The sequence below is a fragment of the Nyctereutes procyonoides genome, unplaced genomic scaffold (assembly GCF_905146905.1).
Source record: "Nyctereutes procyonoides isolate TBG_1078 unplaced genomic scaffold, NYPRO_anot_genome, whole genome shotgun sequence".
NCBI lineage: Eukaryota > Metazoa > Chordata > Mammalia > Carnivora > Canidae > Nyctereutes > Nyctereutes procyonoides.
This window is the reverse complement of record NW_026575037.1, coordinates 24,255,692-24,278,450: the sequence shown is the minus strand read 5'-3', so window position 1 is coordinate 24,278,450 and position 22,759 is coordinate 24,255,692. Positions and strand designations below refer to the sequence as shown.

The window sequence follows — 22,759 nt, the reverse complement described above, 5'->3', positions numbered from 1 at the left end:
GAAAATGTTATACCCTTCCATTTTCAAAACCCCTTCCAGTTTGTGGATCGAGTCACAAATAGACCGTTTTGTCCTGGGACATTTCACCAATTGCTTGGATGTTAATTTACATTGGAGATAACATGTTTAACTTTTTTTAAAGCCAAGGAGTTGTGGCCTGACACTGAAGAATGCCTGAACCAAATCTGGAGATGAATCAAACAACTCTGCAGTGAGTTTTGTTCTCGACTTAATGCCCATTGAACATTCAGTGCTTCTCTATCGAAAAGGCTCAGGTGGCAGTTTGGTAGGGCAGCTAGTAGGCAGTGGTTTTCCCAGTTGAGCCTTTTCGCCCAAGGCAAACACCACTCATCTTCCCTGGGTTTGCCTCCATGAGGAGAACTCTTGCCTGGATGTGTGATCAAAATTCAAAATTTGGAAATTTGATGTGAAACAAAGAGCTACCACGATGAACAAAGATCTGATTTTATCCGGCCGTTTTAGCGTAGACAGGATTCCATCACTATCAAGAAGCTGTACAACATTCCCCAACTACTATTAGCTCCCAGGGGCTGAAAACCTATGATCTTGGTTTCTGCTTGGAACAGACATGCCATTCATCACCTCCTATTAGTCGTGAACAGTCTTTCTAGTTTTTCTGCAAGTTCACTTTCCCGAAGAGCTAACAAATGAACATCTCCCCTTATACACTGGGAGAATGCAAACTGATAACAGAAATGATTTAATTTTGAGGAAGTATCAGCTAGAGTTCTCTGGAAAAAAACCAGCCTCAGAAAACTAACCTGCACTTAAGATACGACAACCTACTATTGACAACCACATCACAAGCTACTTTGGTAAAAGTTTTGTTTTGAATTTAAAATTAAGTAAATCCATTTATGTATCCTTTCTCATCAGTAATATTTTGTTAAGCTTCTACTGTGCAAGGTGGTAGAGACCTGGGATACAGAGAAAAGTGAAGGGCAATTTCTAACCCCAACGGAGACCCAGTCTAGAGTACCGTCCGCACAGAAGCAGAGCAGAGCAGAGCAGCATCTTCCACCCATTTCAGTGCACTGAGAGGGCCTATACTTGGGGCAAATATTAGCTGCTTTTTAGTCTGGAAAAATCCCCTCAAAGAGAGTAACAATCTCTTTAACTCAGCTGAATATAAAAGAATGGTTTGAGAAACACTGGCAAGTCAGAGAAGAGAAAAATTTACAACAAATCAAGGACATTCATTAGGAGAAATAAGATACAATATTCCTATAGTCCTTCCTCTTGCCACCTGGGGTATAACAAGTCCAGCGGCATCTGGCCACTGAGTCTGGAGGCTGAGATAATCCAAAGGCCAGAGTAACATCTTAGTTGGCACATTCTCATGACTCGCTGCTTTGAGCACTCAGGCCACACTAATTTTCCTGGTGGGCCTTAACGTGGAATGACGCTACTCAGGATGCTGCAGCTCAAAGCCAGGTGACCACTTCCCAGTTCTGCATTTGTTTTCAGATCAAGTTTGTGGGAATGCTGTTCACCTTTTAACGCACGCAATAATGACATTATTTGAGGATCATGATTCCACATACTTCTATGAGATTTATTTCTGCCTTGTTAGTGATAAGCCAATGTAGAATAGATCCTTCTTTACCAAGTTATCAAAGGGCTCAAATTATATATTCTCATAATTAAGAAAAAATTTTGGATTATATATATAAATAAATATATATATTATAATTTATATAAGTTTAATAGGACTTTAAGAGAATATTACTAGCAGACTGGGCCCCCAGAGCCTACTATACTATATACAGAAACATTCTGAAAGAGGGGACATTTTTCTACTTTTTCTTCTTTTTACAACCAGCTTAAGCAATTGATATCTGTTCCTGGATACAATTTGAGGAAGAAAAAAGAAATCAGGCCACGGAATAGAAAATGTTTAGTCAACCATACATGTAGTTTTAGTCCTATCATTAGCTTTTCATGGAATCAGAAATCAACTTTGGAAAAGAATGACTTTTAGGAGGAAAGGGAGGAAGATTGTTACCAGAATTTGATTTGGCTCAACTAATGGGCTACTGCTCCTTTAGAGTTTTCTCTTCTGGTTCAAGCACCCAGAAATCTGAGACTCATGCAGGACCTCTTCCTCCTACCTCTGTCACACCCCGTGGTTTGCATCATCTGATTTGTTTATGTCAGCACATTCCTATCCCCGTGGAGTGTTAAAACCACCCCAACACACAGAGTTTCCAGCCTTGTTCACCTCCAGTCCACTTTCCACATCACTACCACATCACTACCAGAAAAGCAAATCAACTGATGTTACCCGCACCTCACTCCTTTTTAAAAAAGCATCTGGCTCTACCTGCCAAGTGCCTACAGAGTGAAGATCACAGCCCCTCCTCCTGTGAACCACTGCGTCCCCAGAGCCTCAGCACCGGACACATGGTAAGTGCTCCCTACATGTTTGTAGAATGCCTTGAGGCCCTCCGTGCCAGGCTCCTGCCCACCCCTCCTGCCATCAGGCCACACTAGAGGCTTCCCTCCAACCATGTTGATCCCCTCCTACTCTAGACCTCGTCTAGCTCTCTCTTGCCTTCATGCTTTTGCACCAGCCATTCTTCCAGCTGAGAGTGTTGTCCCCCGAGGGCTCACGTCCTACTTGCTCTCACCAACTCCATCTGTAAAGTAAACACGGTCTCATCTCCCACCAAGAGGATACTGCTACAGTCCTCTCTCATCGCAGCCCCTGATCTCTGATCATCCCACAAGTCCTCATTTCCCTCCAGGATCAAAGAGGCTCAAGGCGGGGGCAGGGATCAGAAAGCATCAGTTTTCAAACTTGGAGGGAGATCAGTGCAAAGCTCATGAGCGGTTGAGACAACAGGTTCTGACTCTGGACTTGGGCTCAGCTTTCAAGGGTGGCTGTGCTGTGATTCCAGTTCCATTACAGGCCAAACAGGTGTTTGGGGACCTGATAGTTAATTACCCACATATCTCAATAAAGTTGCCCCCCAAAAGGTTATTTGTCGCTTGGGAGGGGGGTATTTTCCATATGCAAATTGGAAACTCCCTGAACTTTATTGCCAGTTATCATTTCCTTGCTTCTTTAAACATAAATTCTTTTTTTTTCTTAAATTTTTTTAAATTTATTTATTTATGATAGTCACAGAGAGAGAGAGAGAGAGAGAGGCAGAGACACAGGCAGAGGGAGAAGCAAGCTCCATGCACCGGGAGCCCGATATGGGATTCGATCCCGGGTCTCCAGGATCGCGCCCTGAGCCAAAGGCAGGCGCCAAACCGCTGCGCCACCCAGGGATCCCTGAACATAAATTCTTGATAAACAAACAAACTCTTGGCCCAAACTCTGTTTACCTCTGATACAAAAGCTGTTTTCTTTTTCCCTTAGACAATAAACAGGTGTAGCTGTAAGGGATGTGGAGTTTGTTACTCAGTGGTCCCCAGGCTCCTGACACAGTCAACACACTCAAATAAGAGTGTGCGGTTGAGGAGGTTCTGGTAAATACATGGTTCAGGATGAAATACATGGTTCAGGATGATAATTTGTGAGGTTCACAGATTGAAAGCACTTCAGAACCCCCCCACCTAAGTTCCTACTTCCATAGTATTGGCAGACAACATGATAATTTTGAAAAATGACAAAGGGAAGATAAAAGTGATGAAAGCGAAAACTGGCCCATGGTTAATGTCTACATCTTCAAATGTAATGCAGTTATCCAACTAATTTAAAATACCATTGAAGTGAGATGGCTCTCTTTAAATATTTTATCACTGAGATGCTGTAAGATTTCTTACACATATATTACCACTTTTTCCATTTAATTACTGATCAAATGTGCCAGTTGAATAAAGACTAAGGTCTTGCCATAAATCAGAATGATTTTTGAGATTATAGCAAGTAGGTCTGTGCTATCTTCCTCTTGATTTTCTAAAAAACTGTTCATGAGGAAAAGATGTAGACTTACTTGAATAGAACTTTCCTATTTATAGTGGTTAGTACAGAAACCACACAGGATCCAGTCCTGGCATCGTAAACCTTTGAACACTACATCTATGAAATTCTGTTGTCTTTTCAAATTTTCAGTAACATTTCTCTTTGCTATATTTATCACATTTTCCAAAATATGAAAACGTTCTTTTTATTTTAAATGTTGACTACATGTGAAAAATTAACTCTGGTTCTATTACTTCAAACTATCCCTTTATTAGCAACAGTTGTGCGGTGCTGTCAAGAGGAATTTTAAAACGAAAGTACCAAATTTGGAGAGTAGACACATCTGTTTTACTTTGCAGTTTGTTTTATTGTTTTATTTCTTAGGCTATGAATTCACAACTATCTTATAACTGAAGACTAAAGAAAAAACATATGTTGGTAAATCTGATTCCTGCATTTTTTTTTCATTCAGGAGAAGTTGCCTCCCTCAGCTGTCTGCCAATACGTAATAAATGGACTTGGCAAAAAGTTTATTTAAGTTGGCTTTATTAAGCCAACAAAATGCAGAAATCAAGTATGGGACAGGCAGAAAAATCTGTTCCTTTGAAGTCAATAAAAATCCATCTCCTTAATCCTTTTTTTATTCCAAGCAGTGGTGATTTTTCTCAACTGACTCACTGAGAACCTTGATTTAGCCAATCTGTCTTGCTTAGTTATCTTTCTTCTCCAAAGCTTTCCTAAAGAAGCATCCTTTCCCCTTGACAACCATCATCTTTTATACTCGCATAGTGATGCATCTGGTTACAAACATTCTCTGGTTAATCCTGATAGAGATTTAAGAAACAGGTTTTTAATTACTATCCATATTTTACAATAAAAGCAGCAGTAGCTTGCAAGCTCTAACAAAAGAAAAGGCACAGAGAAACCATCAAGAGCAGAAAGGACGGCGACAATTTGATACCATGCGCCTTTCCTAAGCGAGCTCCATTCCCCCTTGGGCCACAGCTTTCTATGGCTGCTGCCTTCTCATTATGTCCATTATGGGAGAAACTTCAGGACCCCAGGCCAATAACTCCTTTTCCATGGCCCAACCCACGTTACTCCCGGGCAATGAGTCATGGCGAAATATATGCGTAAAAATATATTCACATTTGAAGATTTTGCAATTTGAAAAGGAAGATATTACCTTGGTAGAACAAAAGCACGTATGGACTTCAAGACACTCAGAGTTCGGCACCATCTAGTAACAGTTGGTTGTATATAGTATGAGAAAAGGATTCCTTACCTAAACTAAAGAGCACCAAGAATTTCAGACACACAAACTCTCGTTGATCAAACTGTAGAGAGCGAAGCTTTGCCACTAACTCCTGTGCATGACTCATGAGATTGTTGAGGGTGGCCCCGGCTTGGGATGCTATTATAGAATAGTCCACCTGCAACACAGAATCAGTTTTAAGGACTGTCAGAATCAGAAACGAACAAAAGAATCAGAAACCAATATTTTTATTTGAAACTTTTAGGAATTGTGGGTAAAACCGGATTGCACTTTAGATTTGGAATGGAGGGGATATCCCCCATGACAATAGTTTGAGACATGCTGTCATTCTAAAACGTATCACAATTATTCTGATAAATCTAATCATTTCGATAAGCTGTGTAGGGAACAGATTTTGGCTACCTAAATTTTACAGGTATATGTACCTTCATCTTTTTTAACTGTGAAATCACATTATGGTGTAAGGTTCAGATTTTTAACTCTCACAAGTAAGTTTAAAAAAAAAAAACTATACTATCCATAAGAAGTGAATCCAGAACGGCATTCTATGCATACATGATGACATCACCTTGTGCGTGAGGGAAGTGAAGGCAGAGATGGGTTTCCATTTTTATTTTCTTAAGAGACCGTATTTTAAAGCAGTCATTGTTGAAGAATGCATGCTTGAGGATGATGAAAGACTCGCATTTAGATTATTCTTTAGCTGGATGCTTCCTGAAGAGCAACAACTACTAACTATTTTCATATTGATTATTAACACATTTCTCTCCGAAGACAGCAATAATGTTATTAAGAAGAAGAATGTCTCGATTTGGAAAACATAACAAAAAAGGGCTTATTTTCTCCTTCATTTCAAAGAAAAGGTACTGCAATGCACCAATCTTAGATTATTCATGGGGACATAAAAAGTTCAGCTTATAATAATAAGTTAAGATGTTGGGATGGCTGTCAATGATGATACTGGCTTTGCTGCTGCAATTATAGCATAATGGGAAAGCCCAGTTGGTACCTGATGCTCCCATCCTTTTTGTACTGGAGAGCTCTCAGGCAACCAGATACTCTTTTAGGTGCATTTAATATTTGCAGCAGCAGCAAATTTGTCTGGGAGGCAAGTCCTCATCTGCCACTCACCCGGAGCAGACTGTATTAAATTTTTATATTTATTGACATTTCATTACCATAATTGACTGCACTTGCTTCTCTAGGAGAAGGCACAGGGCTGCCTCCTAAGCAGGAGAACTAGTCCCTAGAGTAGAATTTGCAATTAAAAACAAGGCAGAATGGATTTTTTTTTTATTGTGTAAATATGATGAGTTGAATTTTCGGCTTTAACTAGAGAATACTGGGTGTACAGAAACCTTTTCCAAGAGTGAGAAAAATTATGAGTCAGTGGAAAGACGACCCCCAAAGGTGTCAATCAGTTTATATACAGTCAACTATGCATGAAAAAGCCACAGTTAGTGTGTGTTCTAGGTTTGCTCTTGTATCAAGCACACAGCACTGTCCTACCTGCTTTGTCCAGGTGCCGGCATCTGTCCACTGAATTCAAACATCAAGCGCTCTAAGAATGCCTTTGGTTTCTGTTCCACAATATGTGAAAGAAAGGCCCAATACACAAGCAACCTGACCCCTTGCTGGGGACAAGCAGATGAACACTGTGGGACACATTACGATGGCCCGGTAGCCCCCAAAGGGGTGTCTCAACTATCCTTTTGCCAGTTCTCTTACAGGAGCACTACCTATGCCAGGTTAGTTCTCCTTAGTTGAAAGTGGTGCCCGAGCCCTAAATTCTTTAGAAACTATACATGGTCTAACTGCCCCCGGATAATAATAATAGAAATCCTACAGAGGCAAACAGGATAGGTAAGTGGATGACAACAGGAAGGCCCTACAGGGTCATGGAGGCGGAAGAAAATTGGGACAACACAGGAGGAGATCTGGGCCAAGGCGGCCACTTACAAGCAGAGCATCTTGGGCAAGTCATGTGGAATCTCCATTCCTTAGTGCCCTGATCTTTAAATAAAGTAGTTAAGCTAGAGGATAATAAGGCGCCCCCACCCCCCTTCTGGGATTATCAGGAAATGACAGTACTTGGGATAATACTACCAATTTAAGCTTGGAATCACTTGTTGCAAGCACCGCAGCGGTAGCTTAGAATGCACGCAGGACACGTTAGTCAAAATCAGTGAAGTGAAGCCTTCAACCAGGAAAGTGCACTTAAATAAACCACAAATATGCTGGCATTAATTAATTTGTCTTAGGATAAAGTTAACTCAGTTTTGATATGTGCATAGCTCTAACGAGTATGCAGTAAGTTCAAATGTTAGAATTTCAGGCTCAAAAAATGTGGTACATCGTTAACCAGAACTCATGTTTTAAAAGATGGGTTGATTTAAATTCGATATGTATGCGGTTCCAACAGGTGTGTCGTAATAAGTGCAAGTCCTAGAACTTTACACTTGAAAATAGAGTGCGCGATCCCCGAAAAGGTACTGAAATTGTTCCATAAGATTCTACTTAGTGAGCTCTCTAGTGAGATGAACTTCAGGAAATCAATTGGCAGACCAACAACTTTATAGCTATACATTTATTTACATGCTAATTTGAAAGCTCAAACATGCTTATTAAATGGGAGCCCCGATAACATTTCCTTCAAGGATAATTTATCAGATTGCATGGCTCTGAAGGAGGATAGGTGATTTATTCCTGATACAGCACACAGATCTGCAACTTCCTTACATTTTATTACAAACATAATTATATTTTCATTGTTGAATGCAGAGTTTGTGCTCATTTCAGGAGCAGCTGGCCTTGTCTTTTATGTACTTAGTAAAATTAATTTATTGCTCTCTTACATGTAATCTTTGTGCCATTAAATTCAAGGCAGATATTGAAGAAATACTATAAGCCGATGTCCCCTTTGGATAAATTTCACTCATCATGAAGGTAGAAACAGTTTTAGCTAAATTGCTTTTAGTTCTAATAACTGAAATTTTTGATGACTTGTACATTGTAAGATGCCTGTCATTTTAATATGATACACAATAATAGGAGATAATGAATAAGTTGCCAGTAGACCTTTCCCTTAGGATGATGTTCCAGTGGCTGTTAATTAGCTACAATATGCAAATACTAAAGTGATCCCACTTCAAAACTCTATTGTTATTTTATATGTGTGTATATAGATATATATGTATCTATACAGATATAAATATACATAAATATTTATATATACACATACACACATATATTTTATGTGCATGTTACTTTGAAAATACTGGATAGAAATGAATTCTTGTTATAATTTGAAGATATTAAAAATACAGAATCAATTTGATATTCCTGATAATATTAATACTAATTATCATGTAGGTTACTGATAATACTAGTAGTAATATTACTGATAATCATTATTCCCTTTTTGCTTAACAAGATTATTTAACATAGGCTTATACAGATGTCTGATTAAAAGACATAATGAAAGCATGTAGCTGACCTCAAGTGTAAGTAGGAAATTTGGTGTGAAGCACCAAATCCTCATTTTAATGCTAGGTAGTGGTGCCCCGGGCTGTTCTTTGTAGTGGGATTTATTTCAATTACTCTAGTTCTCGATGAACTATGAAGGGACCCAATTCTGCAAACATTTATTGAGCCGACATAATGTGCTGGGCACCACGCTAGCCACTGGACTTCTGAGAAAAGTTGTGCTATTTTGTCTTAACTTTCTTTTTTCTCTTCAAGCTCCAAGTAGCGGTTCCCTGGAGATCCTCCTCGTTTAAAAAAAAATTGTGTCTACTCCCTCTCTTCCTTCTCTGTCGTAATAAACGCATCACATTATTCACTATGAGCTGCATTCAGGAGGAAAATGTCAGAATACTGGGCCAAGCAGCACCCGGGGCCTTGCATTCCTTACCCTGGCTAGCAAAGTTGCTCTCTCAAGCATTGTGCGAACACTACGTGCATGCTCAGGCTGACCCTGAGCCAGGACTCTAGTGCTGATAATATGGACTGAAGCATATTTAATATTGCTACTTCTTAACCTTAAAATGCTCAGCATAAACATTCTCATTTATTCTAGAAGAAATCATCACACCAGGCAGTTGGGAAAATTCTATAAACAACCCTGGAAATTTTTTTTTAATTTTTTTTTTGTTTTCTTTTATTTATTTATGATAGTCACACAGAGAGAGAAAAAGAGAGAGAGAGAGGCAGAGACACAGGCAGAGGGAGAAGCAGGCTCCATGCACCGGGAGCCCGACGTGGGATTCGATCCTGGGTCTCTAGGATCGTGCCCTGGGCCAAAGGCAGGCGCCAAACCGCTGTGCCACCCAGGGATCCCCAACCCTGGAAATTTCTAATGAATAACTGGGGAGTACTGTGTTTTTCTTCTGGTTGAGGCTGAAAAAGGTGGTGGAGTTTAAAGTTTTATCCAGAAATTCCTTGTCCACTGCTCCTCTAACCCCAGAAGGATTTAAGCACTGGTGTCTGTCTCAACCTGCAAAGTGTTTGGTCCAACACCGTCACTTTAGAAATAAGGCACTTCCAGGCGGCTGGGGGGCTCAGCGGTTGAGTGGCGTGACCTCAGAGTCCCGGGATCGAGTCCTACGTCGGGCTCCCTGCATGGAGCCTGCTTCTCCCTCTGCCTGTGTCTCTGCCTCTCTCTCTGTCTCTCATGAACAAATAAGTAAACAATTTTTTAAAAAAAGAAAAAAGGCACTTCCTTCTAGATATGGAATCTGGGCAGCTTGGAATGCCCATCTGACTCCCTTTGCACTTCCTCCTCTGAACCTTCCTTCCACCTTATCTGAACCTGTGTCATGCGGCCTACCTGTGAAAGTGCACAGGGCACAGCACTAGGCAAGGCTCAGTCGTTAGATGATAAATCACTCCTCTTATCACCACTGAGTGCAGGGCTGTGTAGACTGCCCCCCCATCTTTGACGTCCCTTCAATGATTAGGCCTTTGCAAATATTGCTAGATTAAATGAATCAGGTTGTTTTTCTCCTCTAGGGGAGCGTTTAGCTGCCATTGGGGTATTTTGCATGTTCCTTTGAAACAACGCTGTTTAATTTTCTCACCATGATATCCACATCATGACTTGAGGCCTCTATATCACTGTCTCAAAGTTCACACGCTGCACAAATCTGTGGTAGTAGGTCAATGTGTTTCGGTGGCAGATGGACCATTTCATTTAGGAAAAAAGTAAGAAAACTTCGCATTTAGGAAGAAAACAACAGAAACCGTTGATTTAGGGTGTTGGCATTATGAATGACCCTTTTTCTTCTTTCTAGCATTTTCTTAATGCAGAAATGATTTTAGAACATTAAGTGATAATCACGTTAAACTATCTCTAGTGATTTATTCTTACTATGTGTTTATAATGTCACACCAAAAAATACATATATATCAATAAAACAAAAACATTCGGGCAGCCTGGATGGCTCAGCGGTTTGGCGCCTCCTTCAGCCCAGGGCCTGATCCTGGAGACCCAGGATCGAGTCCCGCGTCGGGCTCCTGCATGGAGCCTGCTTCTCCCTCTGCCTGGGTCTCTGCCTCTCTCTGTGTGTCTCTCATGAATAAATAAATAAAATCTTAAAAAAAATTCATATATATATAGGCTCAATAAAGAAGAAATGAATGTTCTGCTTGGAAGTTCCACAGAAGCTGCCGTGTATAGAAATTATATGTGAAGACCAAACTGGGAGCTTATGGTGAAAGCAAGCTCTGCAGCATCTGAGAGTCATAGGGAAAAGCAGTATGGTGCGTTGGTTAAGAACACACACTTTGGGAAGCCCGCATGGCTCAGCTGGATGATCACCTGACTCTTGGTTTCTCAGGGTGGTGAGATCGAGCCCTGTGTCAGGCTCTGTGCTCAGCGTGGAGTCTGCTTGTCCCTCTCCCTCTGCTCCTCCCTTGGCTCTTTCTCTCTCTCTCTCTAAAATAAATAAAGTCTTAAAAAAATGTGAACTTTGGCACCAGGTGGCCTCGATCAGAAAGTTCTACCTTTTTTATTAGTGTGCTTTGACCTTGCCTCACCTACTTCACCTCTCTTTGTTCTCGATTCCTGTAAAATGGGGATGATAATGGTAATAAACAGCACTTTCTTCATAGGGATGCTGACGTCCTAAATGTCAGCTTCATGTTAGCTTAGTTTTGACAGCTTCTTATCTTCACGTCCGCACTTTACAGAACTATTCCTTGTAATTCCCATCGCACTTCTCAGAGGCAGATTCCCCGAGCCCTCACTGGAGAGGTGAGGACATTGCAACTTGAAAGGTGAGGGCAGCTCCCCCGATGGCGGAGCTCGTAAGCTGTGGACTGGGGGCTCGAACACAGGTCAGTTCGATTCTAAACTAATGTGTGTTACACACACACACACACGTGTGCACACCATTTTCGTAGCAGAGAGCAAGCAGCCTGCACTGGTAATGAAAATATACTCCACCTATAGTTTGATTGTTGTTAGACTATAAAGTAAAAGAGAAGTTTGCTCCTTTTTTTTTTTTCTTTCTTTACCTTTTAAAAATCATGTCTCCTCACCCCCCTCGGGGTGCCTGGCAGGCTCAGTCAGTTGTGTGACCAAATCTTGGTGTCAGCTCAGGTCGTGATCTCAGGGCGCTGAGATCGAGCCCCACACTGGGCTTTAAGATCAATGCAAAGTCTGCTTTTCCCTCTGTCTCTGTTCCTCTCCCTGCTCTCACACGCTCTCTCTTTCATAAGTAAATAAGATCTTAAAAAAGAAAATCATTCCTCTCCCCCCAGAATATTGCTCTACTCTTACATTTCATACAGTCATTTCTGTCCTCGTCATTATTTTAACCATCTTCCTAAAATTGGCATGCTTCAAATAATTTATTGCTGTTATTCTTGTTTTAACAACAACAAAAAAAAATCTAGGTTTGCCCACACTTAAAATCAGAGAGTATTTACCATTCTAAGAAGATTATACCTAGCATTTTCACATATCTCCCCCTGCATATCTCCCTTGGGGTGGGAAGCAGTACACGTCTACTGCAGTGAAAAGCAGCTTCTTAATGTGTCTCAGCCTCACGAAAGCAACTGGGAAGGTATAAGAAGGTACAGATGAGATGTAGGAACACGTTGGGGATGAATACTTGGGGTGTGGAGTCCAAGTTAACTTGTCTTAATTAAGCTCTTAACTTAGGATAGGATGGTTCTAATTTAGTACCAGCAACTAATATTTATCATGCGCCTAATATATTCAGCACTAAATAGGGGCCATGGAGATGGAGATGTAAATTATGTCTAGGACTCCACATTCAAATATCTTTCTCATTCTGTTGCAAAGGTCGCATGCTTTTGAAAGGTCTTCCTTATAGTACTTCTTTCACTTTTATTTAAGAAATTGCAAGATGGGGGCACCTGAGTGGCTCAGTGGTCAAGCATCTGCTTTTGGCTCAGGTTGTGATCCTGGGATTGAGTCCCTGCATCGGGCTCCCTGCAGGGAGCCTGCTTCTCCCTCTACCAATGTCTCTGCCCCCCTCTCTGTGCATCTCAAATAAATAAATAAATAAATAAATAAATAAATAAATAAATAAATAATAAATCTTAAAAAAAAGAGAGAGAGAAGAAATTGCAGAATCAGGGTGCCTGGTTGGCTCAGCCAGTTAAGTGTTGGACTCTTGGTTTGGGCTCAGGTCATGATTTCAGGGTCCTGAGATCAACCGTGCTTAATATTCTCTCTCTCCTTCACATAAAAGAAAAGAAGAGAAAAGCAAAGAGAAAGACATTGTAGGATTATCTCCCTACTTGCTAGATGGAATGTTGCTCAATTCATGAATCACTTAATAAAGCCAATTAAAGAAAGAAGAAAGAAAGAAAGAAAAAGAAAGAAAGAAAGAAAGAAAGAAAGAAAGAAAGAAAGAAAGAAAAAGAAAGAAAGAAAGAAAGAAAGAAAGAAAGAAAGAAATTAATTAATTACAGGAAGCACAAAATGTTTTGTCTAGCCTATTCCACAAAAGACAATACAAGGTTTGTTCCATCATTTTCATAAATAAGAATGTCTGGTTATAATGAATCATTACTAGGCTAGTCATGGGATTGGAGGGAAAAAGGTAGGGGAGGGGTTTGACCGCAATGAGACTTGCTCTGCAAGGGCAGAGGAGGGAGCTAGAAGAGGCTGGGGGGCGGGAGAGGTGTGAGGGAAGCACTAGTTCTCCACCAGGGACTTCTTTATTCTGCTGTGATGGCAAAACATGAAGCAGCAATAATTGATACTAAAGATGATAAATACCATCTATTTCTGACTGTTCCTGGTTTTGAAAATCAGACAGACAAGAAATGCACTTTCTCTACTTTTTAAATGGTAATTACCTTTAGCGGGGGACAGCACTTAAGGCAAAATGAAATGTGAAATAAGGAAGATTTCTAAAGAGCGAGGATGGAAGTGCTTGGAGAAAGAACGGCACAAACCCATTTGATTTCTGAGACTCAGAAGGAAATGAAATCAAATTAATTTGTGGGCTGAGGCTCCTTCTAATGCAGTTCCTCGTTGGGCAGGGGTGGGTGGACTGGGGAGGGGGCTGGGAGGCACACCAGTGATTAAACTCTAGAAATGGGTACATTCCCTCCCCGAGACTTGGGTCACTGGGCGAAAACACTAAACAAAAATGTGAAAGTACAGGCAGTCAAGCCCATGGGACTTTATTTTCTCATCTAGAAGGCTTTTCTCATGAGATGTACAGAAAGCAGGGACCAGACAGTGATGGCGAGGGTTGAATTGATCCAATTTGCAAAAACTCTGCGATCGCGCTCGCCTTTAATTTGATTGGGAAAATGTGATTTATTAATAATACAGCAAATGGTGTGGAGACAGCCTTTCATTTTCAAATATGCACTGCTGTGGTTTCACAGCACATAAACATTTACGGCTGGATGTCAAAGACCACGGTGCCCGAGCACTGAAGTACGGGAGTACTGAACGCTGCAGCGATGCCTGAATAGAAATGACCCAATGGACTTAGGGAATCACTATGTTCCATGCATTTATTTTAATAACACATCAGTTAGCGAATGAAGGCTAAGAAATGGGACGGACATGCCAAAATCCTATAAAGGTGGACCTAGGCGCATTGAGTACTTTCTGTTCCCCAGCTACCCATGAGGCCTCCTTCAAGTCTTTGCTAAAAGGTCACCTCCTCAACAAGAGGAAACCAACTACTCTTATTTACCCTACAAAGTCTTGGGTCACAATGCGACATACACCCGTGGATGTGAGCTGATTCCCTTTTACACGGCACTTTCTCTTTTTCCCTTTTCTTCTTTTCTTCAACAGCACTTTGACCTCTAACACATTATACGTGTCTTATATACAGGTTTGCTACGGGATTATTCGTTACGGTCAGCTTCTCCCTGCTACGATGTTAAGTGTCACGAGGGAAGCATCCTGTTCTGTGTTGCTCACTAGTGCACGCCAAAGCCCTAAAATAGTGACGGGCAACACTACTGGATATTCAATAAATAACTGTTGGCTGACCAGATATCTACTCAGAAAGGAGTAGGAACTAACAGTAATTTTTTTTTTCTATTTTCCCTTTAAATGATGGCTGGCTGTTAAAAATTGGAACTCTTATCCCTTTTCCCTTGCTTGCCTTGCTGCCAACTATTTAGTTTATGTATGATATTTGAATCGGTCTCTTCCACCAATACGATGCCAAAATAGTAAGGATTCCACAATTTATAAGCTTTTTAAATAGCTGATAAAACAAGTGTGGTAGATGCAGAAACTTGAGGAAAAAATGCTGGGTACTAATCATGAATTCTGATTTAGCGGTTGTTTTGACCCTTCAAAGCACAACTTTCAATCCCAGCAGAGTGAAAGCAGCAGAATGTTTGTGATTATGTTTGCTTTTACAAGTTTAACCGTAATCATCAGTGTAGGAACAGAGTGCACCAAGTCAGCTTTTCTAAATTATTTGCAGCCAATCTTTCCCTTTCAAAGCACCAGAGTGCTTCTGACCTAGTTAAATTCCTGCCATTCTGAACATGCTTAATAAAAAGACATTTTTGGGGGGCGGGGGGGTCTCTCTACTCACTTGTTGCCCAGTAACCAGGAAGATTGACCCTTCTTTTCCATGTACCACTTGTCGGTAAATGTGGTCGAGAATTAAGAGCTCACTCCAGCAATTCTGGAGCAGCTTCATTTGGTCATCAACCTATAAAAGAAATAGAAGGAATGACACTGTTATTCGCTACATATTTTTTTTTTGCTTCTGCATAATTTTCTACCTAAGGGTACTCACTATGAGCAAGAAGTCTCCGCCAATGGTCGTCATAGTGCAGATGCTCAGAAATTACATCACTGCTCCTGAAAATCATTATTTTCATTTGGAGAAATACTTTTTTAGGCCACATATGAATACTTAAGAGTAGTATTTATAATCAATGAGCTGCTAGGAAAAGGCCCTCCATTAGATCGGTCTGACATTAACAGCGCTATTAAGAGTTTGCTTGTGGGAGGTACGGGTGCCTCACACCGTCCTCAGTAGACCCCATTAGAATGACCCCAAATAGCCTGTGCTTATGTATCTAGAGTTGAATACATTGACCCACAGCTGAAATAGTATATAGATATTAGCAAGCTAGCAAGTTGCCAAACTGAGAAGATTTATATAAAAGACAATTAGCATGCCAGCACCGATGGCTTCTAAAGATAGAGGCACATGCCATTATTTGTCATCCGAGTTAACTGGAAGTCCAAACTGTGCTAGACTTTGAACAGAACAATCACCAACCATGGTCTTGAGGCTAATCTACATTTGCTTTATGATTCGGACAATTTTCCCACAATCTCTCTAAACGTTCAATTTCCATAACTGGAAAATGAACCAAGAACACGAACTCCCTCACAGGACTGCCATGAGGATTAGAATGAAATGTGCTGCGTCATAGTCGGCATTTTATTCTTATGTCATCTCGTTCTCCAGGGGACCACATTCTTCAGCGACAAAAACCACACTCGTTTCACATACAGTTCACATCATCGATGGTCTGAATGTGAAGAGCATATTGATCCATTGCCATGGCTACTTGTAACAACAGTTCGCTCTTCATTTTGTAATAACCACCAGCCAAAGACGCTGTTTTTCTCCACATGCGGTGGCCACATTTAGATTTACGCTACGCACTTATAGAAAGAACACCTCACGTTGATACGTTGTGTAGTAGTTTGCTAAATTTTTGTATTTTGCCTTAGATTTGTTGGACAGAACATGTCTTTGAAGTTAGCAGAACTGGTACCATTTTTTCCACTTATAGATGAGAAAACAGTGCTCAGGCTAAAAAATTCTCTTCCTCTCTCAAGCTCTAGGCTATCTCCAAATTACAAGAGGTGTGAGAATTTTCTAAATGAAATTAATCTGACTTACTTTTAACAAATTAATTAAGTGGCCATTCCACGGAACTCTGGATAGCTGGCTGATGCTTAGGAAGTTAGCACGCATCCATCTTTTTTTTTAAGATTTTATTTATTTATGCATGAGAGACAGACAGAGAGAGAGAGAGAGAGAGAGAGAGAGAGAGAGAGAGAGAGAGAGAGACAGAGACCCAGGCAGAGGGAGAAGCAGGCTCCATACAGGGAGCCCGATGCGGGACTCGATCCTGGGTCTCCAGGATCAGGCCCTGGACCGAAGGCGGCGCTAAACCGCTGAGCATTGATTAGCAGTGATAGGAGCTTATGACTAACTTTATCTCCATGAGTCCAGGACATAGTGATGGTGGTCAAGAGAGCATTGAACTCATAGTGCAAAGGATTCAAGACACAGTTTTCTACACTTTCCAGCTGTGAGAGCTTGGTCAAACCACTTAATTCTTTAAGACTTATTTTCTCACCTAAAAATACATGAGATAGATTTTGTGAAGATGAAATAAAGAGAGTGGATGGGAAATCCCCTCTGTAAAGTAAAAAATAGCACACAAATGAAAAAACAATAAACAGAGGGCCCCTGCCTGGTGATACCACATTGCTTCTGCGGAGAAGGAGAAAAGCAAGAGTATTAAAACTACACAAAACTACAATCAGGCTCTGGGATCAGGAAAACACATCCCCCAACATCTCCATTAGAAATAATTTGAGGGGATCCCTGGGTGGCTCAGCGGTTTGGTGCCTGCCTTTGGCCCAGGGCGTGATCCTGGGGTCCCAGGATCGAGTCCCACATTGGACTCCCGGCATGGAGCCTGCTTCTCCCTCCTCCTGTGTGTCTTGCCTCTCTCTCTCTCTCTCTCTCTCTCTCTCTCTCTCATAAATAAATAAATAAATAAATAAATCTTGAGAAAGAAAAAAAGAAAAAAAGAAATAATTTGAACCAGTCTCTTCTGACCAAAAGAATTTCAATCATGGGCACCTGGGTGGCTCTTGGTTTTGGCTCAGGTCATGATCTCCTGGGTCATGGGATTGAGCCCCGTGTCAGACTCTGCGCTCGGTGGATGTCAGCTTAAAGATTCTCTCCCTCTGTCCCTCCCCCTACTCTCTCCCTCTGTTTCTCTAAAATAAATGAATAAATTAGAAAAAAAAGTATTTCACTCATTAAGTAAATAGATAATTTTTAAGAACTGATTATTTGGTGAGCATGAGTGCCAGACCTGGGACGTAATGGTGAACAAGACAAATGCAGGCTCCACCTTGTGAAAATTACTCTCCCGGGGGACAATGCTCACCCCAACACTCCTTAGTGGTTTAGTGACAGTAGGAGGTCATGTTCTTCTCTACAGGAACATCTCCAGTGTTGTGCGGTGTGACAAGTCAGGCTCTGGGCAGCAGTTGATGTAAATCCACCTAAATGTGCCCCATAAACTGTTGTCACAAGGTGCTGGGACAAATGTCCCCAAAACATAAATGTTGTAGCACTCAGGGCAGATTCCAGGAACTGTCTCTGCAGATGCTTGGGGTGATTGCTAAACAAAGTATACTTTGCTCTACTGGGTTTTATCATATTTTCATTCCAGCAAACAGGATCAGCATCTTGCTTTAAACTGATCACTCTGCTATGGCAGTTTGGGTCCACTGTGTATTTTTTGGGTTTGCGTGTATGAGAGAGAGAGAGGGGAAGTTTTGATCATTTACTTATCACTCTTTTGAGGAAAACCTAAAATCCTTCCCCCACAGAGACTGATCCCAGAAACAATTATTATACACGTTAATGTTGCAAATAATTTCAGAATGGGGGGGGGATACAGACTCCTCAAAGTGCATTTATTGCTCCCATCTTTTGGAAAGATGAAAGAGCCAGGGGATTATCTGCTGGCCACACAGAACAGGAGGAAAGGGGACTGAGAATTAAAAGCAGCATAATTTTGGGAGCTATTTCGTTAAGCGATTTCTTCCTCTTCGTTTGCATATGATGCACCTTTATTTTCATTTAGAACATGACAGAAATATCCCAGTTTTCCAGCACCAAGCCATGTTCCAATCCTAAAACAGAATTTGACTTCTCCCGGCCTTCTTCTCTTTGGGGATGTTGAAGATACTTCTTCCAAACAAAGGTTATATTTTGTCTCGTGGTCAGAAAAAGAATGGGGTGTATCATTTTCAGATTTTTATGCCTAACTCAGTGTGTGTGTGTGTGTGTGTGTGTGTGTGTGTGTGATAGAGAGAGAGAGAGAGAGAGAAACAGAGACAGAGAGAGAGATGGGTTCTGGCCAACTGCCAAGGAAGAAATGCAGGTCCTGTTTTCACGCATCCTCTCCACGTTTCTTACTAAGGGGCGGGATATTTTTTCATCCCCCCTTGTGTCCACTGCTGCCTACGTCCAGAGGCAGTAAGAAGATAGAAAGGCTTTTAAAATCTGCATATTCCCTGGCTCCTCTGCTGCTTCAGGAATTGCAAGAATGGGTGAACGTGTCCACTTCCCATATTGAGCGGGTTGCTTGTGGCTTCTTATTTTGTACCGTTGTCCTCCTCGTGGTTTCCGTGGCGCCTGACGGAGGACCGCGCCTTCAGTGGTGTCTGACGGAGGACCGAGGACCGCGCCTTCCCTGGTGTCTGACGGGGGACCCCGCCTTCTGAGGCCTCTGATGGAGGATCAGGGCTTCAGTGGTGTCTGACAGAGGACCGCGCCTTCCGAGGTGTCTGATGGAGGATCGGGGCTTCCAGTGGTCTCTGAGGGAGGACCGCGCCTTCTGTGGCGCCTGACGGGGGACCGCTCCTTCCCTAGTGTCTGACGGGGGACTGCGCCTTCTGTGGTGCCTGACGGGGGACTGCGCCTTCCGTGGTGCCTGACGGGGGACTGCGCCTTCCGTGGTGCCTGACGGGGGACTGCGCCTTCCGTGGTGCCTGACGGGGGACTGCACCTTCCGTGGTGTCTGAGGGAGAACCCCGCCTTCCGAGGCCTCTGACGGAGGATCGGGGCTTCAGTGGTGCCTGACGGAGGACCGCGCCTTCCGAGGTGTCTGACCAAGGACCGCGCCTTCTGTAGCGCATGACGGAGGACCGCTGCTGTGACCTCCCGGTTTTCTCCAAGTACCGTAATCCCTGTGCCTCGACCGCGCTCCGCGAGGACGGGATGGCGGGACCCTACAGCTGGAGCTCCCACAGGCCCTCCCACAGCACCCGGCAAAAAAAAATTTTTTTAAAGATGCTTTTTTAAATCTTTATTTTTTTTTTTTTTATGATAGTCACAGAGAGAGAGAGAGGCAGAGACACAGGCAGAGGGAGAAGCAGGCTCCATGCACCGGGAGCCCGATGTGGGATTCGATCCCGGGTCTCCAGGATCGCGCCCTGGGCCAAAGGCAGGCGCCAAACCGCTGCGCCACCCAGGGATCCCTTAAAGATGCTTTTTTAGACCTGCTTGCTGCCGTCGCGTCTGCCCGCGCCCCCTGAGCACCGCGGCGCCCGCCCTCCGAGGGGTCAGGCCCGCTGCACTCTGCGGCCCGTGCAGACTCGGGGGCTCCGCAGCCCCCCTTCCCGCAGGCCCGACGGCTGGGGCGGCCCCCGACTGCCGGGCGTGCTACCCCTCCTCCCGGGCACCGGATGCCTGGCTCTGACCGTCGCTGAGGGGCTCCCTCCCCACGGGCCACTTCATCAGTCCCCACACTCGGTCGTGCCCTGCGACCCGTCGTCCTGCAACCGGCGAGCGTGCAGCAGCCCCCGGCCCGGGCCAGAGGACAGGTGAGGCCGGCCCACCTCGGGAGAAGAGGAGCTGCAATTTCCAAGGTATTTTAGCCACCACCTGGGAGTGGGCTCCCCAGGTATTAGCGCTGCAGGTAAAGCACCTGGGGCGGCCCACGGCGGCGCGTTCCCATCGGGGCCAAACCCCTCGCAGGCAGCCACACGGCCTCGGGCCTCAGACTGTCCTGCGTTATCAGCTGTAACAGGAGGAAGGACTTATCTCAGAAACCTAGTTACTCATCACAAAGACTATTTATCTTGACGTTACCGACCAGCGTGTAAAGGTATACAGGCCCCATATTGTTAATGCAGCCCACTTCCCACCACCCAGAGTGTGTTAATCATTAGAAACGCGTGCTTTCTCATCAGAACAGCGGGTGTGAGCAAACAATTAGAAGAAGAAAAATGTGCAGAACTTTCTCAAGCGGGCATTTGACTTATCAAAACCCTTTCTGTTGCCCCCTCCCCTTTAGCTTTTAAGAGTGTGGCCAACTAAACCCGTGATTTCAATCTGCTTCCTGCGGAGGGGGGGGGATGTGAACAGTTGACATCACGAACCACTGTGGTCAAACCTGAAGACAGACATACTTAGGGACATGTTCTACCGACACGGATGGGTGATTTAAAAGTGGAAGGGAGGGCAGCCCCGGTGGCGCAGTGGTTGGGCGCTGCCTGCAGCCCGGGGTGTGATCCTGGAGACCCGGGATCGAGTCCCACATCGGGCTCCCTGCATGGAGCCTGCTTCTCCCTCTGCCTGTGTCTCTGCCTCTCTCTCTCTCTCTGAATAAATAAAATCTTTAAAAAATAAAAATAAAAGTGGAAGGGAAGGGATGCCTGGGTGGCTCAGAGGTTGAGCCTCTGCCTTTGGCTCAGTGCATGATCCTGGAGACCCAGGATCGAGTCCCACAGCAGGCTCCCTGCATGGAGCCTGCTTTTCCCTCTGCTTAGGACTCTGCCTCTCTCTCTCTCTCTCTCTCTCTCTCTCTCTCTGTGTCTCTCATAAATAAATAAATAAAATATTTTTTTAAAAAAGTAGAAGGGAACCCATTTCTTACTTCTGATCATGAAGTCTGGGGTTCTTTGTGGAAAAAACTGAGGGGACACAGAGTTCAACTAGGACACAATCCCTGCCTTCAAGAAACCCACACCCCAGGACAGAAGGCGGAAGTATAAGTCAAGATAAGTCTGTCTAATTGCATGTGCAGAAGAAGCTGGGGAACACTTTACCCTGCTTCACCTCCTAGGGGGTCGGAGAAGCTTCTCAGAAGAGGGCACTTATTTTTTAAAAAAATTTTTATTTTATTTATTATTTATTTATTTATTTATTTATTTATTTATTTATTTATTTTATTTATTCATTCATTCATTTTATTTATTTATTCATGAGAGAGAGAAGCAGCAGACACAGCCAGAGGGAATCTGCAGGGAGCCCAATGTGGGACTCGATCCCAGGACCCCGGGATCACAACCTGAGCCAAAGGCAGATGCCCAACCGCTGAGCCCCGCAGGTGCCCTGAGAAGAAGGGCACTTAAATGCAGGACTCAACCTTGTAGAATCACTGAACTCAGGACTTCCTGATAGAACAACTCTGGGAACAAAGCATTTTTAAGTGATGTGAAGATTCTTCACAATCATCACAAATAAAGTCCAGCTATTATTTCGTGTTTTGCTTTGTTTTTTTCTTTCTGGCAAAAAGAAAACAAAAGTCCCTCTAAATGGACCTCCATTTTTTTTCAGGCTCCCTTTTATGACAATTGGTGGCATTTATAAAAGCATATTCAGAAGCACGGAGAGAAAAATCAAAACCAAGATAAATCAAAATCTACTTTCCAAATCTTAATGAGAACCTGGTCTGGGCAAGGCTGACACACAACTACTTTAATCCTTTACTGTTTTTATAAAGAACACTGCTGGTTATCTGCAGCCTGTGTAATAAAGTGCTACAAAGTCCAAGAAGAAATGATTTCACATTAGCAATGATTAAACAAGCACTAAAAACAGTACTGTACAAGAGAAATAACAGCCAGTAAAACTGCCCTGTCAATTGTTGCAATACCCCACAGATTCATGACCAGGAGCTGCCTCTGCGTGGAGAGAGCCAAGCGCGCTGGGTGCACTTCCTAACTGGGCTGCGGCGGCTCCAGGACACAGAGATGCGCCCGCCAGCCAGCGCTTAGCCAGGGCTCTCGGCCCCTCTCTGTGTTTCTCCAGGGGAGAGGCCAAGGATTCCTCTCTCCTGTGATCTAACTTTGCAGGTGACGGAAGCAGGAGGCAGAGGGGTTTCACTGTATGACGTCCGCCCCATGCTTCCCTTCCACCAACCCCGTCCCGTCTACGCTCGGGTCACCTCGCATCTTGGGCATGCCCAGCGGCCCACAGAGTCTAGGATCTCAGCAAGTCTCTTGCTCCTCCCTTTTGTTCTAA

At 43.2% G+C, this 22,759-nt stretch overlaps 1 protein-coding gene across 4 annotated transcripts in view; it reads right to left on the bottom strand.

Annotated features, from left to right (window-relative positions):
• NR5A2 (nuclear receptor subfamily 5 group A member 2) overlaps nt 1–22,759 on the bottom strand; it is a 137,785-nt gene that overhangs the window by 49,103 nt on the left and 65,923 nt on the right. For all 4 annotated transcript variants that reach the window (XR_008663686.1, XM_055319511.1, XM_055319509.1 and 1 more), the window contains 2 exons: nt 15,266–15,385; nt 5,220–5,367 (listed from right to left, as the gene is read on the bottom strand). Coding sequence is in view for 3 of the 4 variants with exons in the window: in XM_055319511.1 (XP_055175486.1) it covers nt 5,220–5,367; nt 15,266–15,385 (268 nt within the window). In the remaining variant the exon portion in view is untranslated. The remainder of the gene's footprint in view (nt 1–5,219; nt 5,368–15,265; nt 15,386–22,759) is intronic.